Source organism: Ambystoma mexicanum, chromosome 4q (genome assembly GCF_040938575.1).
Source record: "Ambystoma mexicanum isolate Mex_15411 chromosome 4q, UKY_AmexF1_1, whole genome shotgun sequence".
Lineage (NCBI taxonomy): Eukaryota > Metazoa > Chordata > Amphibia > Caudata > Ambystomatidae > Ambystoma > Ambystoma mexicanum.
The window spans coordinates 836,951,641-836,969,379 of record NC_090928.1 but is presented as its reverse complement, the minus strand read 5'-3'; the positions used below and the strand labels follow the sequence as shown (position 1 = coordinate 836,969,379).

Genomic DNA, 17,739 nt, shown 5'->3' with positions numbered 1-17,739 from the left:
TTTTGGTCATAAGTTCATTTGTTCCAAGAACATGTGTTACATAAACATTCTACTCTCTAATGTTGGTATCATTGCTTCAATTAGCATTCGGATGTGTAAGATATTCCAATTATTGTTACAAAACATACACATACACGAGCAACATGTTACATTACTCCTGCTCTCTGTGACCACATACAAGTTGTTTCATGTATAATAGTAACATGTGCAGACACGTGTAACTTCTTTTGCTTACTTACAATGTCAGAGGTTCATTGTTCATTCTTTGAAATGCATTTGGTGGTATTGTTGTAATATGGAGGTTATCATATATTTCCCTATAGAGTATAACAAGATAAAATAAAACAATTGAATATTTAAAACATTGTCACACACTGAACATGTTCATACACTATAGTTATTTGAAAAATACTTACAAAATAAAATTCAATTGAGCTGACAAGACTTTTGTTACATCTGGAAATGCTCTTATTCCTGTGTTGCATATACTTCTAGGTGAAGATAAATATAACATTTTTATTTAGTTTGCACCGGTTGCACAACAAAAATGGAAAACATAATGCAAACAACTCCCAACAATAAGAACATTATAAGAATGAGACCAACTAGCAAGTTTAAACAGTCCACAGGTTTGTGATGTTCCCAACTGAATACAAATGAACTGACTTATAAATTGCAAAGTATTTTTTATATTTAATCCAATTAATAATGTTTGCATACTGTTTTTAACTGCAAGAAGAGGAAAGAAAACGTACAAAACCCTCAATGTAAATTAGCTAGAAGTGTGGTTGAGAAAACTATTTTTCTTCTTGTGCTCCACATTTATGACAATGGGCCTCATTGCAAGTGACGGGTGAGGTTACGTTAAGGTGAGTTTACCGGCAACCTCATAATGAGATCCAATGTTTCTGAAATACATCTTTGTATTTGCTGAGGATAAGACTCAGGATTTCACACTAAACACAATGTATTTTAAATATAACTTAAGTAAAATTCCAAATTGATAAATTTGCCTTACATTTCAGTAAAACATAATGCAAATAAATCCCATAAATAAGGAAATGATAAGATTGCATGTGGTAAATTCCATACAACTCTTTGTGAAAGTATACTGTATTCAGTGTGGCATATTTGCTTTTGCATGAATCTGTATCCTTCTTGTTTATATACAAACTGATAAAGATCCCATGGTTATTGTTTTAAAATAAAAAATAAAAATGCCTGCCTGTAAGGCCTACTTCATTTCAATAACTGATACAGTGAATGTCCTCCCTAAGTGTCCCTTATTAATATTCCAATTATGACTGGTAATCTTCATTACTCTGAGCCCCAATATCCCTCATCACAGTCCTTAGTTATGAGAGGGGGGTTTCATACCCTTGAGACAGGCAACAAACATGTCTCCATAAAGAAAACAGTTCTTGCGCAATAATGTTGCCTTCCTCAGGTTGCCTTTATTTGCCTTAGAGCCCACCAAGACTTCCTCCATAAAATATTGAGCAGACCACCAAATGGGATGGGCTAAGTAGATGGGTTTTGCAGCAGCCTCTTTTCAAATCAGGAACTAATGATGGATGCTCTTTTAAAAAATTGTATTTCATTTGGGTATTTATTGATCATACTCCTAGCTACCAGAAGCAGCAGAACACTGTACAACAACAGGTGAAGCGGAATATTTATCAAATAAGGACTATTGCTATTTGAAAAATAGTTGACTGTTGTAAAAACGCATAGAAATATGATGGGATCGTTCCTACCGTCAGGCCAGAATTAATGCAAAGTTCTTTGGAATATTTAAGAGAGTTTCAGTTTCACAGCTTTAAACTGAATTTTAAATTGAAAAATGTACCCATACAAACGATAGGAGCCTGGGGAGGAATTTGTCCTGTTATGGCCAAAGAAAGATGAGTTTTGCTAAAGCCCTTTCCTTTACGTCACAAATATTGTTGAATTAAAGATGGGGTGGCCCTTTTATATTATCTTGCAGATAATTGGATTTGTTTTAGATTTCATTTTTAAAAATATTTTTGAAGATAAAATGGCTAAATTTATTTAACTGATTTTATTTCTAATTGTCTACCGTTTAAATGTTACAGAACGGCTGTGTTACATAACATTTAGCATCTGGGCATTATATATTTTGCAAGTTTCACAGGTAAATCTCATTTTAAGATGCTACAAACAAGCACCTCAGTAGCCATTTCTTCCGAAACTGCCTTTGGTTTTCTTCCATCCCTGCTTAAAACATATAAAGCAAAAATACCTCCAGAAATTCTGTATGTATCGGTTTGCTTTAGACTAACAAGTTACTTACCAACTGTAATGTTCTTTCGATTGGATGTTCCTCCCACGTATTCCTCATCTTAGATATATCCTTACCTTCAGCTTTGCTGCGTTGTACATTTTTTCTCTCTCCACCAGAGGGCGCTCCACTCAAGGCTGTGGGGTCGATGTCCGTCATCGGCCTCTGTCGAGTGCCGACGTCATCCGCTGTATAAATGCCTTGAGCATGCCCGCTGGCCTCAGTTCTGTTTTTTCATATATTATAATCAACGGATTGTATTTAATGGTGGCGTGCCTCTTCTGACCCAAGCCTTAACAGAATTTAGAGTGTAAATCACGTAAACTGTACTGTGGGGTAGGCTGGGAGGGTCGATGAGGAATATGTGGGAGGAACATCCAATCGAAAGAACGTTACAGTTGGTAAGTAACTTGTTCTTCAAATGGATTGTGTCCTCCCACATATTCCTCCTCTTAGATAGACTCCCAAAGCAGTTTTGTATCGGAGGTGGGAGTACAGAAATGTATAGTCATGTACAGAATGAAGTACTTATTTAGCAAATAGACCTCCTTGAGAAGAAGTCTAATCTAGAGCATGTTTTATAAAAGTGTGCATGGATGACCATGTGGCTGCTGCACAAATATCTTGCACAGGGACACCACTTTGAAGTGCTGTTGACGTTGCCATGCCCCTGGTTGAATGAGCCCTCAGCCCATCTGGAGGATCTTTCCCAGCCAATCTATAACATTCAGTTATAGCCAAAATTATCCATCTAGATAATGTTTGCTTAGTCACAGCTAGTCCCAATTTACGGCCAGTATATCCCACAAAAAGCTGGTCACACTGACGTAGTTTTGAGATATAGAAGATAAGAGCTCTTCTAGGATCTAATCTATGTAGCCGTTCCTCTTCCTTACTTGTGTGAGGAGGAGGGTAGAAAGTAGGCAATGTTATTTTTTTTTTGTGACAGGTGAAAATTTGAGACAATTTTGGCAAAAAAGAGGATTTTACTCTAAGGACTACTTTATCTTTATAAAATATGGTGTGAGAAGGACCACTAGAAAGTGCCTGCAACTCACTTACCCTGCGAGCTGATGTCATTGCAACAAGAAGTATTGTTTTTAGAGTAAGAAGCCTTAATGTACAAGAATGCAAAGGCTCAAATGGAATGCATGTGAGGAACTTTAATACCAAGTTTAAATTCCACACAGGAACTTGAAAGGGTATTGGAGGAAACACATTATTTAGACCTTTTAAGAATTGAGTTATTAAAGGTATCTTAAAGTAAGATTCTTCCTTTGATGAGCGCTTAAAAATTGATAGCGCTGCTAAGTATCCTTTAATCGTGCCAACATGGAGCCCCAAGTGTAATAGAAAAGAGAAGATTGTAGGAATATTACATTGAAACAGGTCCACATTCTTTTCTCTGCACCAGTTACTGAACTTGTTCCAACGACACCGGTACAGAGGTTTAGTTGCTGACCTTCTGGCCGAAAGCAAGATCTCCATAACGTCATCCGGAAGGTCCCAATCCTTGTATCTCAACCTCTCAGAAGCCATGCGTGAAGGTTGAGAGTCTTCACCTCTGGATAGAGAACGTGACCTTCCTCTTGCGAGAGAAGATCCTCTCTTTTTGGAAGACGTATTTGAGTGCAGATGGACATGTCCAGAAGGTCTGGGTACCACGGCCCAATGCGGGGCAATTAGGATCATAGTTTTCATGAACTTTCTCAACCTCCTGATTACCTGAGGGATCACAGGGACACGAGGAAGTGCATACAGAAGTGGAAACTCCCATTCCACCACAAATGCGTCTCCTAGAGCACCTCTCGGAGGAAATTCCTTTGAGCAGTACAGTTCACACTTCCTGTTGACACTGGTCGCGAACAGACCCACTTGTGGGGTTCCCCAAAGGGTGAAGATCTCTTGAAGGACTTCCTGAGCTAGTTCACACTCATGGGAGACTGTGCTCTGCCTGCTCAGAGCCTCCACCGCTGTGTTTTGCTCTCTGGCTAGGTGAACTGCCGACAAAGAGATCCCTTCTTGTATTGCCAGGAAACTAGAGCTGCATTGCTTCTCTGCACAGTGGCAGTGACCCTACTCCTCCTCTCTTGTTGAGGTAGTACATGGCCACTGTGTTGTCCCTCATTATCAGGACATGCTTTCCACGTACAGAGGGCAAGAAGGCCTTCAGCGCTAGTCTGATTGCCCTCAGCTCCAATCGGTTGATGTGTAGTTTGGACTCCGATAGAGACCAACGACCGCTGATTGTCAACTCGTTTGTGTGAGCTCCGCACCCCGTGAGTGAAGCGTGCGTTACTACTGTTATCTCCGGCCATGGTTGCCAAAAAGATTCCCCTCTGAGGATATGTTCCCTGCAGGCCCACCATTGCAGATCCTCTGCTATTCTGGTTGGAACTGCAATAGATCTGACATTTCCCCTGAAAATTGGGACCATTGAGTCCTGAGGGCCCATTGAAGGGATCTCATCCTCAATCTGGCTTCTGGCACCAGAATAATTCAGGATGCCATGAGACCGAGCAACCTGAGAAAATCGAAGGCCGGTAGACACTGGGCATTCTGGAATTTTATTACCATCTGCAGAATGTGGTGAGCTCTCTCTTCGGGAGGCGAGGCTTTGCCCGAACAAGTATCCAGAACTGCTCCGATAAACTGGAGTTTCTGTGATGGTATCATGCTTGACCTTTTTAAATTCAGAGAAAACCCTAGTTTGTGAAGGAAGTGGCAAGTCTTGGACAGATGTTCCTGTGCTTGTTCTGGAGAACGTGCCCTGATCATCCAATCGTCCAGATAGGGGTAGACGTGAATGCCCCCTCTTCTGAGACTCGCTGCCACCAGCGCCATCAACTTGGTGAAAACTCTTGGGGCAGAGGTCAACTCGAATGGCAGAACTCGAAACTGATAATGAGAATTGCCAATCGCGAACCTCAGGTACTTTCTGTGCTTGAGATGGATTGGCACATGAAAGTAAGCATCCTGAAGGTCCAATGATACCAACCAATCCTGGAGTTGGAGAGCCTGAAGGATCTGGGAAAGTGTAACCATCTTGAACTTGTCCTTCCTGAGGAACTTGTTCAAGCTTCCCATGTCCAAGAATGGTCTCACATGTTCTATTGCACCTTTCTGTAGCAGGGTTAAAACTTCCTGCAACAGGAGCGTATCTGGATTTTTGACAGAGTTGTATCCCGGTGGGTGATTCTGAGGTTTCTTTTGAAAAGGAAGGCAGTAACCTTGGGATACTGTTTCCAGTGCCCAAGCATCTGAAGTAATGCCCCGACATTCTTCTAGATGCTGTGAGATCCTGCCTCCCACTGGAGTCTTGATGGTCAAAACGTCAGAGTGGTTTTGCGGCAGCTGCAGCAGCGGCTGAAGGGACAGATGCCGCTGCTGGGGCAGATCTAGAACCTTTTCCTCACCCCAAGGCAATTTCCTTTGACCTCTCTGACTGGCCTGTCCCCTTCCTTTCCCAAATGAGGAATAAAATCAAAAGGGACAACCCCTCCACGAAGATGAGCCTGTGTAGGGGCGTTGTTGAGGTTGTCGTATACGTTCTCCAAACTTTCATCAGCCCAGCTGCCAAACAACTTCGAGCCGTCAAATGGCATATTAAGAAGCCTGGATTGCACATCCGGTGCAAAACCTGACTTTCTTAGCCACGCAAATCTGCGTAGCACCGTGCTAGACGCCATGGACCTACTGATACTGTCAGCTGTGTCCAAACCTGATTGAAGGCATTCCCCCGAAGCCTCCGTTCCATCCCTTACTATAGATAGGAACCCATCACGCTCCTCACCTTCCAGGATGTGTTGAGCGCCGCTGACATGCATTCCCACAGGGTATATGTAAATCTTGCAAGGGTCCAAGTTACATTTGTGGATTTTAAATCCATGCTCCCTGACGTAAAAATCTTTCTGGACCATGCATCAACCTTTTTATCATCCCTATCAGGGGGAATTGTAGGATATGCAGCATTCTTAGTAGAGGTAGCTGCTTGAACTACCAGAATTTCTGGAGTTGAATGCTTACTTAAGTTATCTGCATCTGAAGGACAGGGTCTATATTTTGACACATATTTCTTATTTACTGCCGGAATAGTTTCAGGGTTTTCCCATGCAGTATTAACCCTCCTTTGTAAGGCTACATGAAAAGGAAGTATGGGGTCTTGCTGAGGTCCTCCTGAAAGGATGTCAGTCATGTCATCATCTTGATAGACAGGTGCATTTTTACCCCACCCCATGAATTCAGTTACCCTGTTCATCAATTTCCTATAACCTGCATCAGCATGTTCTGCTGGGTCAGGTTTTTCAAATTCATATTCTGGAGAAGGATCCAGACCACTTGCTGATTGCAAGCACTCATACAGATCTTGCATCTTAGATTGAGGATCAACTAATTCCTCAGTGACTTGTCTTGTACCAAATTTAACACCAGCAGGTAAAACCTCTTCTTCTTCTGCTGATGACTCACCTTCATATATAGATGACATGGTCCTAAAAAAATCATGTCTACTTTCTGGGTGAAAAACCTTTTCAGGTGGTATAGGTTTTAACATTGGTGTCGATTTTACCATTGGAATGGGCGTAGACGTTGACAAAAGCGTTGATGTTGTAGCCACTACCTTCGATATTGTCGAGGTAGTTTTCGATGCCTTCGAAGGAATTGTCGATGCCGTCGAAGGAGTTGTCAAGACCATTGACACCGTTGAAGGAGCCTTTGATACCGTCGATTGTGCACTGGATGTAACCTTTTAGGTTGGGTCATCGACACCTTGTGCTCGACCGCCTTCGATAGAGGCTTCGGGGACGTTGTAGACGAGGACTTTGATGAAGTATGAGAGTCTGACACCATTTTCTTGAGTTCTACTACTGATTTATGCACTGGTAGGTCTTTTCTATAAGGTGTCTCGGAAGACTCCCTGGATGACACCCTTGAATATTTTTTGTTGGATTTTCTCATCTTGGATCTTTCCCTGTCACTTTTCTTGTGAGCAGGGACATGGTCTTCGTTAGACTTTTTTGAGGGGGTCTGGGCCGCGTTCTCAAATTTTCTGAACATAGATGCTCTGTAAGCTTCCCACTTTCTTGGAGAGTCATGTCTTGACGGACATTTTATAACTTCCTCAGATGACGTCGAGGAAGAGGGAGAACGGTGTTGTCTGTTCTTTGTCTTTTTAGAGGACGAAGAAGAGGACTTCCTGGATCTACTCCTCGACCTAGATTTTTTATGACGTTTTACCTAAATACAAGTCTTCAGGTTACACATGGGATTACCAGGGATGTTTGTGAAAAGGGCTAGCAGAAATAATTGTAATATATTGAGCATTTATTTAAGAGAAACTGGATACTCTAAGAGAAAATGTACATTGATTTGACTTTACATAAAACATTTAAACACCATTTTTTACATTGGCAATGATCTGAATGAGGATTAAGCAATCAAGTAATATAGAGGACAGAATCTAATCATATATTCAGCTTTTTGAAAGACAAGGACAATTGTAAAAATGTATGGAAATATGATCTGATAGTTCCTATCATTAAGCAAGGAGCAATGGAAAACTTTTTTGAAGATTTAAGAAATGTTGAGATGCATAGGTTTAACTTGAATTTTAAATTTGAGGAAAGAACCCGTACAAGCGAAAGAAGGAGCCGGTTCTGAAATGTGTAAAAAATCGATAGGTTGTGCCCACTTTGTAAAGAGGTTTTACAAGATCTTATTCATGTTATTTTGATCTGTCCTGTTATGGCCAAAGAAATATATGTTTTGCTAAAGTAGTTAAACAAATCTCAGTAGTTTGCAGGAACTACATCTTCCAGCAACCTGAGCCTCTAAAAACACATTGGTGCGTTAGCGCTGGTGCGTTTGAAGAGGCCGGGTGTTGCCGGTTTGCATCCAGGTTTTTGGCTACAGAGCCGTCTTCCGGTCCTCATGGCGTCTAATACATCAGCTACCAGGTTTGTTCTTGCTGCCATTTATATCTACCCCATACACTATGTGAGACATACACACGGTAATCATGAGCTTTGCTCAGGGGGAACCATGTGCCCACCTCACGTTACAAACTACCAATGCAAAGGTGCAGCCATCCTGGCCAAATATAATAATGTTGAGTCTTTGCAAGCTTGCACAACCCCGATCCCCACCCCTAGTGCCTGGCTAATCAAAGTGTGTTACCCTTAAGCCCCCCCCCTCCAAATCCCACCTCATTAATCCTATTAGCAGGCAGCCTGCAGAACAGAGGCCAGTCCCTGTGAACTCCTCCATGCCCCTACACATCCAGACGATGAGTCCGGCGCACATTTACCCTCGTCCGGTTGGCAATATTATTCAAGAGGCGGCCCCTAACATTCCACTGACAGACAAAAAAGCCTCCAAAAAATCTTTGTGTGACTTCCTTCTCCATTTTTCTCTACTCAACATGCGCTCCCTTTTGCAGCATGGGGTTGAGATTGAGGACCTACTCACCAATTCTAGTCTAGATTTTCTCCCCGGGACGAGTCTTGGCTCAATGTGGCCATTCCATCTGAGGCAAGGCTTGCTATCCCCCCCAATTTTCAAATCCTCCGGGCTGACCACAGTCATCAACCTGGAGTGGGAGTAGCTCTCCTGTTCAAAAGCCAGCTACATTGCCATCTTTCCACTCATGAGTTCCTGGATGACTTTGAGAGTTTAGTGGCAAAACATAAAATCAAAGATAATGTCTCACTAACTATTGTCATCATCTATAGACCTCTGAGAATTATACTTCTTTTTGAAGAACAGTTTTTGAATCTTCGGAATACAATCACCAAGGCAGATCCCCCGTAATCGTGCTGGGAGACTTTAACTACTGCGCAGATGTACCTTCGGACAGTGCCACCTCGTCCCTGTTGACCGCCCTCAATACCATAGGGTTCTCTGAATAGGTAGAAGGACCCACCCACATTGGGGCGCACACAAATTGACTGCGTCCTATCACATCAACGTCCTGTTTCCAACCTGTTCGTGAACCCCTGTGTATGGCCCGACCACCATTTGCTGACGTTTTGTGCCGGTATCCCTGCATCCCCTTCTAGAATTTACAAACCCTAGACCAATTAAAACAACCAGAAACTGGAAGAACATCACACCTCACAGTTTATCTGCTGTGCTTGGCTCAAAGCTTGGCCTTTTTGATGACTACAATAAGGCCTCTAACCTTGCCTTACATCTCACAGACACACCTGAAGGGGCAATCAACTTCTTAGCACCCCCTCATAAGCAGGCACATGAAGCCTGAGACACATAACAAGAACTGTTTCAATTTCAATGACACCATTGTCAACTTCAGGCACCAGAAGAGGTCTGTCGGGTAAGAATGGCGTAAAAAAACCCTCCCCTGTCACCTTGGCTTCCTATAAACTCCTAGTTCAAGAGTTCAAGGCGTCATCATTCAGGCCAAATCCCCCTCTTACAAAACCATGTTTGCGCAGGCCAAATCTAGCTCCAAGGAGCTGTTCTCTGTCCTGAGGGATTTCAGGGGAGAGTAGCCCCTTGGCTGCCCCCACAATGGATTCAACATGGTTCCAAGAAATCCATAATTCCTTTTTCGCCAAAGTGGCCTCTCATCAATGGTCCATTGATAACATCAGAAATTCCTCCGACCCTGTTGAGGACACAACGGTTGGGCTCTCCCGGCTCTTTCCTCCACCTGCGTTGGATAGACCAGTTTTCCATTTTACCAAGAGCACTGTGACTGAAATCTACCAGATAGTTGCTAGCCAGAAACCCGCCTCATGCCTGGGTGATATCTGCCCATCAAGGCTATTGATAAGCTGCCTAGATGTCCTGAGTCCCTGGGTTAAAAAGCTTGTTAACCTCTCCTTTGCTGAGGGGTCTGTCCCACCCCTCCTCGAGGAGGCATGGATCACCCCCCTGCTGAAAAAGATAACCTCGACCCCTTTTCTATAAAAGAAAATACCGCCCTATTACCAACGTTCCATTTCTTCTTAAGATTCTGGACAGGGTGGTGCATCTCCAATTCCAGAGATTCATTGAGGATAGTACGATTCTTGGAGCACCCCAATCTGGCTTCAGAGCCAGGCACGGCACTGAGACCGCCATACTGGACCTTAAATCTAGTTTGTCAAACATTGTCGACCAAGGTCAGCCATCTCTCCTGATGTTGCTTGACCTGGTCTTATTGGTGGACAGGTTGGAATCACTAGTGTGCTGTTCCAGGCTAACCGCACAATGGATGGCCTCCTTTCTCAGCCCCAGTAACGGCAGAGTGGCCATTGATGATGCCAGCTCCACTCCTGCACTCAACACCTGTGGAGTACCACAGGGATCCTGTATCTCACCATCCTTATTCAATATCTCTATGCTACCACTTTGGAGACTCTGTGACAGCTTGGGTGTCCTTTATACCAACTATACGGATGAAACCCAGGTTATCATTAAACTCTTGGGTATTGACTCACAGGACTCCCTGACCATCAATACCATCTATTCCGCCATCCATCCCTGGATGGCAACTGATCAGCGCCTAGATGCCTTTGGGCTTTGTTCGCTCTACAAATGTACACATAAATAAATAAATGCTTGGTCCTCAACACCGATAAAACGGAGCTGCTGTTTGGTGCCTCTGGCCCCAAGTTTAAAAAACTGGTTCTGAGTAAAGAATCTTCACCATCGCCAACAGCATTATCTCAGTGGCAAAGAAGGTGAAGATGCTCGGCGTCACACTAGATGCAGAGCTGACAATTAAACATCACATCGCCCAGATCAGGGCCTCACGTGGCTTTACTAATAAACTGCTTCACCACATCTGCCCATTTCTTTCTTACAAAAACACCTCCTTCCTTGCCTCCATCCTTGTTCACTCTCGCTTGGACTACTGGAATAGTCTTCTGGGTGGCTCCTCCCAAACCAATACTTCTGCACTGCAAGTTACCCAAAACAGAGTGGTACGAGCGACCTTTGTTCTCGCCAGGCACGTTCACACAACTGCCGCTAGGAAGGAATTGCCCTGGCTGCCTGTAAAACACTGTATCACCCATAATATCCTCACACTGATTTAAAAGAGTTTTGAGGCCCTCAAATCTTTCAATGACCACTTGAAGGCTTATATGCCCTTTCGCAATCTCAGATCAACAGATTAATCCAGACTCATGCAGCCCAGATTTAAGCTAACCAAATTTAGAGGAGCAGGCTTTGATGCTCAAGCACCTGCAATTTGGAATGCTCTCCCTCTCGATCTGAGAAGAATCAAAACGACAAATGAGTTCAAGAAAAGGTTAAAGACCTTCATTTTCAATTCCCCTCCTAACTGAGCTCCTTGTCTCTCAAACCCCATATCTGACGCTCCTGCCTGTTGTCTTTCTTCGTCTTGTTTTATTTGTGCACCATGAGTCCTTTGGGCATGCATTTGGGCATGCAGTGCTGTATAAAAATTTAAATAAATAAATTAAGCCCTTCCTTTTACATGGTGAAAGTATGTCTCATTAAGGATGGAATGGCACTTTTGTATGATATGCTAGCTAAATGTATTTGTTTTAGATTACATTTATTACTATATTTTTAAGATAAAATGGCTACATTAATTTGCATATATTTGTATGGTCCTATTGTTTTTCATTTTATCAGACTGTTTTATATGTTTTTTGTAAAATCTATGAAAACATTAAAGTGAGACAATTAAGCAATAGGAGCCATAATTAGGGGTTAGGTAGGTGAGCCGGCAGCATGCCTAGAGTGCACAATGAAGGTGCTCCTTGACCTAAACTCAGAGGATAAGCAGAGATCCTCTACTGTGTAGTGTTAGTAACTACAATCTGGTGAAATGTATCTGTTCTGAAAATTGTCAAGATCATGCAATCACCTTCATAAAAAAGGCAATGATTCTCATCTGGGCAATAACAGGCTGATTTATTTTGTCTCTTCTAAAATCCTGAGATCAGGAGACTATGAAGATCACTATTGTTTAGGGTGGTTTTCTGCACTGGTCCCAGGCTGTGGAATTGTGGCTAATGTTGGGATGCACGTACAGCGTCCCAGCCCGGCAAAAAGGTTCTGATTGAGAAAACCTATTAGAATGGAACATTGTAGGAGCAGAGTGAAGTGTGCGCCATTAACAGTGCATATGTTGTTTTAGTTAGATTTTACACAAATTATATATGCACATATAGCAACACAGAAATAGCAACGCATGTATTATGTTGTGGTTGCAGAGGTCATAGATAGTGCAACATTATGTATTTATTTATTTTTTCATTTGTAGAACGCCTAAAACCTCAGGCATTAGGGCTTTGTTGCAGACCAGTTACATTCATGCAGAATTTAGACATTTCAGACAAACGACAGCAGGAGTCAATGATGAAACAGTGTCTGGGTTTAGATGAAAAGCCAGGTTTCAGGGGTTTTCGGAAGGCCCAGTATGATTCTAGTGCTCTGGGTTCTGTGGGGAGGGAGTTCCACTGGATAGCCGTGACAGTGGGGAAGCTCAATCCACCCCCTTTGACTCTCTTCACTCTTGGTAAGGTAAGTTTGCAGGCGTGGCAGGATCTTACTGGCCTCTCGGTTTTGGATCTTTTCATTTGTTGTGATAAGTACTGTGGAGCGGTATGGCTCAGACATTTGTGCGTGATGGTGAGAGTCTTAAAGATGATCCTTTCTTTGATCGAGAGCGAGCGAGCTTGTTTTCTCGCGGTAGAGATGTGCTCTCTTTTTGGGATGTTGAGAGCTGCTCTGAGGAAGTTATTCTGGATTATTTGCATTTTATTTCGGTTTTGCTTGGAGGTTCCTGCAAAGAGGGCGTTACAAGAGTCCAGTCTTGCACCCGTGATCGCTCTAGCAATGGTCATGCAGCTATCCGTGGTGAGGAATTGTCCTGCTGCATTGATAAGTTTAACCATATAGACTGATGAAGAGGAGATGGCACTGACTTGTCTGTCGAGGGTGAGTGATGCATCTAGGTACACCCCTAGGGTTTTGATCACATCAGACAGTGATATTTTGATGCTGTCTATCCTGGAAGCAGAGAATTGTGGGCTGAGTTTTTTTTAGCACTGTATGGGAGCCTACCAATAGAATCTCAGTCTTGTTATAATTGAGGCATAAGTGGTTGGCTGCCATCCATGACTGGATCATGGTGTATACTTTGTTGAGCATCTGGGAGTCTATGTCATAATTGCCTGTCGGGGGTAGGAGCACTTACGTATCATCTGCGTAGTTGGTGTAGTAGATACCTAGGTTGTCCAGGAGGTTGAATAAAGGTTTAGTAAAGATATTTAGTGACAGGTACATGCAGGATCCCTGTGGGACTCTGCATGGGATGTGGATAGGGTCTGTGCTGGCTGTGTCTGAGAATACTCTCATTGTTATTCCTTCTAGGAAGGAGGCGATCCGGCTGCTTCCGGTGAGAAGTTGATCGCTGAGGTGAGATGGTGACAAAGTATGCTGTGGTTTGCCAGGTCAAAAGCTGCTGACAAGTCTAGCGGAGCAGGAGGGCTGGTTGCCCTCGTCTCTAAATGCATCCATTTGTATTTTCAAATCTAGAAGGGCTGACTCGGTGCCATGGCTTGGTCTGAACCTTGATTGCCTCATGCCAAGAATGAGATTGGCTTACAGGTAGTGCTGTATCTGATTGTAGGCTGCTCTGTCAAGGATTATGAGTAAAAGGGAACTGTAGTGATGGGTCTGTAATTGTTGGATAGTGCAGGGTCTAGGGATGTTTATTTTAGCAGCGGGAGGACCCAAGATTCTTTGAGGCTGGTGGATATTCGGTTGGACATGAAGGAGGCGTTAATACATTTAGTGATGAATGGGATGAGCTCTGGAGTGCAGTCTTTTATAATAGTAGCTGGGCATATGTATCCCATACATTTGGAGGGTTTGAGATTACTAATGGCATTAGAAATGTCAGCCTATGAAATTTCCCTGAAGTTGAAAGGTGTGGTGACAAAGGAGCTGGCCGGGGTAGGGGGGTTACTGGCAATGGTTTGGCTTGGTTTTAGGGCGATTTATTGCTGAAGCAGAAACATTTTCTTTCTCATCGCATTCTGAATGCTGGAACACCAAGCTTGGTCTTTAATAACTGCGGGAGAGGGTGCTGTCGGAGATTCTAGTTCTCTCAAGATTTTGAAAAGTACCTGTGAGTTTGAGTTGGCTTTCGCTATCATGGCATTGTAGATTTCTGCTTTGACCTTTAGAATGGCTTACTTATACTCATTAGCGATTTTGTTGAAACATAGTTTTAATGCACCTGTTGGTTTTTTTTCCCCCTGTGGCTTCTGCCTGTCTTTTCTTGTCTCGCAGTGTTTGGAGGGCATCTGCAAATCAGGGATTTTGTTGGTCTTTACACTTAGGTTTCCTGGGGAACATAGACACTACCATATCTAGTGCGTTAGTGAGGGTACTGCTGTAAAGGTCATCCAGTTCTTGAGAGTCTGTTGTGACTATGTTACCCCTGGCCAAAGGGGCCAGGTGGCAGGAGAGCGAGACTTTGGTGATCTTTTTGGTGCTTCTAGCACAGGTGGGGGGAGGGGGCAGGGGGAGAGATAGATGGGGGTCTCTGCGTGGGATGATTGAACGTGAGGACGTGGTGATCCGAACATGGCATAGGCTCATTGGAGGTGACGCTGATTTGGTTGTTTAGGTCAGCAATCCAGTCTAGGATTCTGCCTTTAGAATGGGTGGGGGTTGAGATGCTATGTATGAGTTAGCAACACTGATGGCTGTGTTGCGTCATGGAGACCTATGTTAAGGTCGCCTAGAAGTACTACTCTTGAAGTTGGTTGGAGATTATGACCTATCAGGTGACTGAGGTCCTCTTCGAAGTTTGAAGTTGAGGTCAGTTGTCAGTTGTCAGTAAATGATGTGATGGGTGATGGTGTCAGAGGATGATACTGCTAGTTCAGCAGTGAGGCATTCACAATTGCCTATTGAGGGAGGGCTCATGAGTCTGATATGTAGACAGTCCTTGTAAATGAGGGCTACTCTGCCACCTCAGGCATCTGGTCTATCGGCTCTGGGAATGGTTTAGCCTTCTGATAGAGCCAGGGTGAGTGCTCGGCCTGATGCCTGGTGCAGCCATGTTTCCGAGATGGCTAGGAGGTCGAGGTTCTGATTGGTAATGAGGTTGTAGATGTCCACTGCATGAGCTGGGAGGGATCTGGCATTGATGAGTGCTGCTTGCAGTGCAGTGGTTGGCTTGTGACTGTCAGCTGGGCGGGGAGTGGCGATGGGGCAGGTGGAGAGCTTGAGTTTGAATTGCCGGGACTGAGTGTATTGCTGATTTTTCTGGGATGTGCTACTGCTAGGGTTATTTTCCTTATTGGCATTCTCCAGGTTTGCCTTTTCGGAACTGCAGGGGAAAGGAAAGTTAGTGTGGGCGGTGATGCAGTTAGTGTGAGCTGTGCAAGCACAGTTGCTAATTTCTTCTGGCAATTTGAGCGGGAAGGTGGGTGGGGAGAGCTAGGGTACTTCTATTGCATGGCATGAGGTTTCTTTGTGAACTGGGTGGCTGGGTGTGCTGGATCACTAGTCTGGATCACTAGACTGTATGGACTTTGGCCGCAGCTTTAGGTAGCTCCAGGTAGTACAGATACCAGCATTATCTATACATTGAGGTGCATGAGCGTTTGTGCGAGGAGGTGAGCATGGAGTGCTACTCGTACGCGTGTCTGTGTTCAGTTGTAGTGGTAGATGGGGTTCTGTGTGTAGGTGTGTATGGACAGTGATTGTATTGCGACAATGCTAGAGAGGGGCAGCAGGAGGGTTAGGGTGGTATCTGCACAGGTGCTGATACGGTCGGAAATTTCGAGGAGCGGCTTGTGTGGGTGGTAGCTGTGGGGGGTTTGGTTGAGACCTGAGGGTCGGATTGGTCAGGGATTGGTTTCAGTGACTGTAATGCAGGGAGGAAGGTGTTATAGGCCCAGTGTTTAGCTGATGTAATGATAGTAACGTATTGTAGCGTGATGTGCGGAAAGGATTGAAATGAGTGGAAGATGGAGTCAGCAAGGCAGTGTGGTAGAAGCTAGGTCAGTGTGTTAACTTGTCAGAAGTGTCGCCATTTTTGACACAATGAAGAGATGACAACACAGGCCTGGTGTGGAGCTGTGGTTCTGGTAGTTCACCAAAAACAAACCCCTTTTCACGTTCCCCATGAGAGAAGCCGAGGTCAGAGGCACCCATGGTGCGCAGATAAGCACTGATTGTATCCAGCTGCGGGGCCTGAACATGGTGGTAAAAAAATGTTAGTTGGTAGAGGAGCAGGAAGGGATGCACCATGCGAAGGACAAATTGATGACAAAAGGGCAGGAGGCTCTGTAATGCAAATGAGTCAGGCGAAGATTTAGAACACTATTGCCCTCACCCCATATGAATTACAGCTAGACACACAACTTAAGCAAACAAATCCTCGAAAATCAGACTTGAGGGCGGTACCCTGGTCACATCATCCCTACACACCTGGGTTTGGGAGGAGATAAGGGGGGGGTCTGTGGCTGGAACATCTTGTGATTTGGGACAGAAGGAGCAACGCTGATGCCAATAAATTTAGCACAAGGTCAGCGGTGCAGCTCGTGTGTGCCATGGTGTCTGGGTTAATGAAGAAGCCTATTGTCTTATCAAAGCAAAATTGGCCTCGCCAAGTTACTTTGATCACGTCTGAGACAGAATGGTGCACATCACGCGATGGTCCCACATTTACGAGCCTATTGATGAGATGCCACCAACCATATACCTGCGTCCGTCAGTAATGATGTAGGTGACCACTTGTTTAGGAGAATGGGGGACGCATAGTTGTGACCAATCGATCAAGGGACTGTAGGACGGGATTAGCATGTTCTATAGGTGGTAGCCAATGAGAGTGGTGGGATTATGCTGAATTCATTATTATGCATAGTATTGCTCATTTGCGGAAATCTCTGCTATATAAGCTGTAACCCTTTGAGGTAAGACGAGCTCTGTGTCAGTTCGGTTCTAGGGGAACGTCTGAGACCTTTATGCATGTAATACACCTTGTTTTCCCTTGTAAAGAGGTGCAGTGATTATTTTGTCTTTTGGATTGTTTTTATCCCCTGATTTTTGGGCTGCCATCCTTTCACTATGCTTAGTGTAGTTTTATATGAAGGGGATAAAACTGGCATCTTACTTTCTACAAAATTTGAGGAGACAGTGTACCAACTCTTCAATAATGAGTAACACTGCACAGAGATTTCACAACGCCCCACAGAAAACATAAGGACTCTAATCCTTGAGCTCACAGCGACAGGAAAAGGGGACATATTAATAATTGAAAAGGGGTTCTGTTTTCTGACCATCCTTTGCAAATGTCTAGATTTCTTTTGTCAAAACCCATCACTTAAGCCTTTATAACAGATATAAGGACACCTATATAAAATATATAAGGGACGCCTTTCACCTGGTGGAGGGCATGTCCTTTCATTTTCTGACCCAGATCCTGGTGATTTTTG

The 17,739-nt window shown here is 43.8% G+C and overlaps 1 protein-coding gene across 4 annotated transcripts in view; it reads right to left on the bottom strand.

The window, feature by feature from the left end:
- LHCGR (luteinizing hormone/choriogonadotropin receptor) overlaps nt 1–17,739 on the bottom strand; it is a 1,835,933-nt gene that overhangs the window by 825,910 nt on the left and 992,284 nt on the right. For all 4 annotated transcript variants that reach the window (XM_069608404.1, XM_069608401.1, XM_069608402.1 and 1 more), the window contains 2 exons: nt 417–491; nt 240–317 (listed from right to left, as the gene is read on the bottom strand). In XM_069608404.1, coding sequence (XP_069464505.1) covers nt 240–317; nt 417–491 — 153 coding nt within the window. The remainder of the gene's footprint in view (nt 1–239; nt 318–416; nt 492–17,739) is intronic.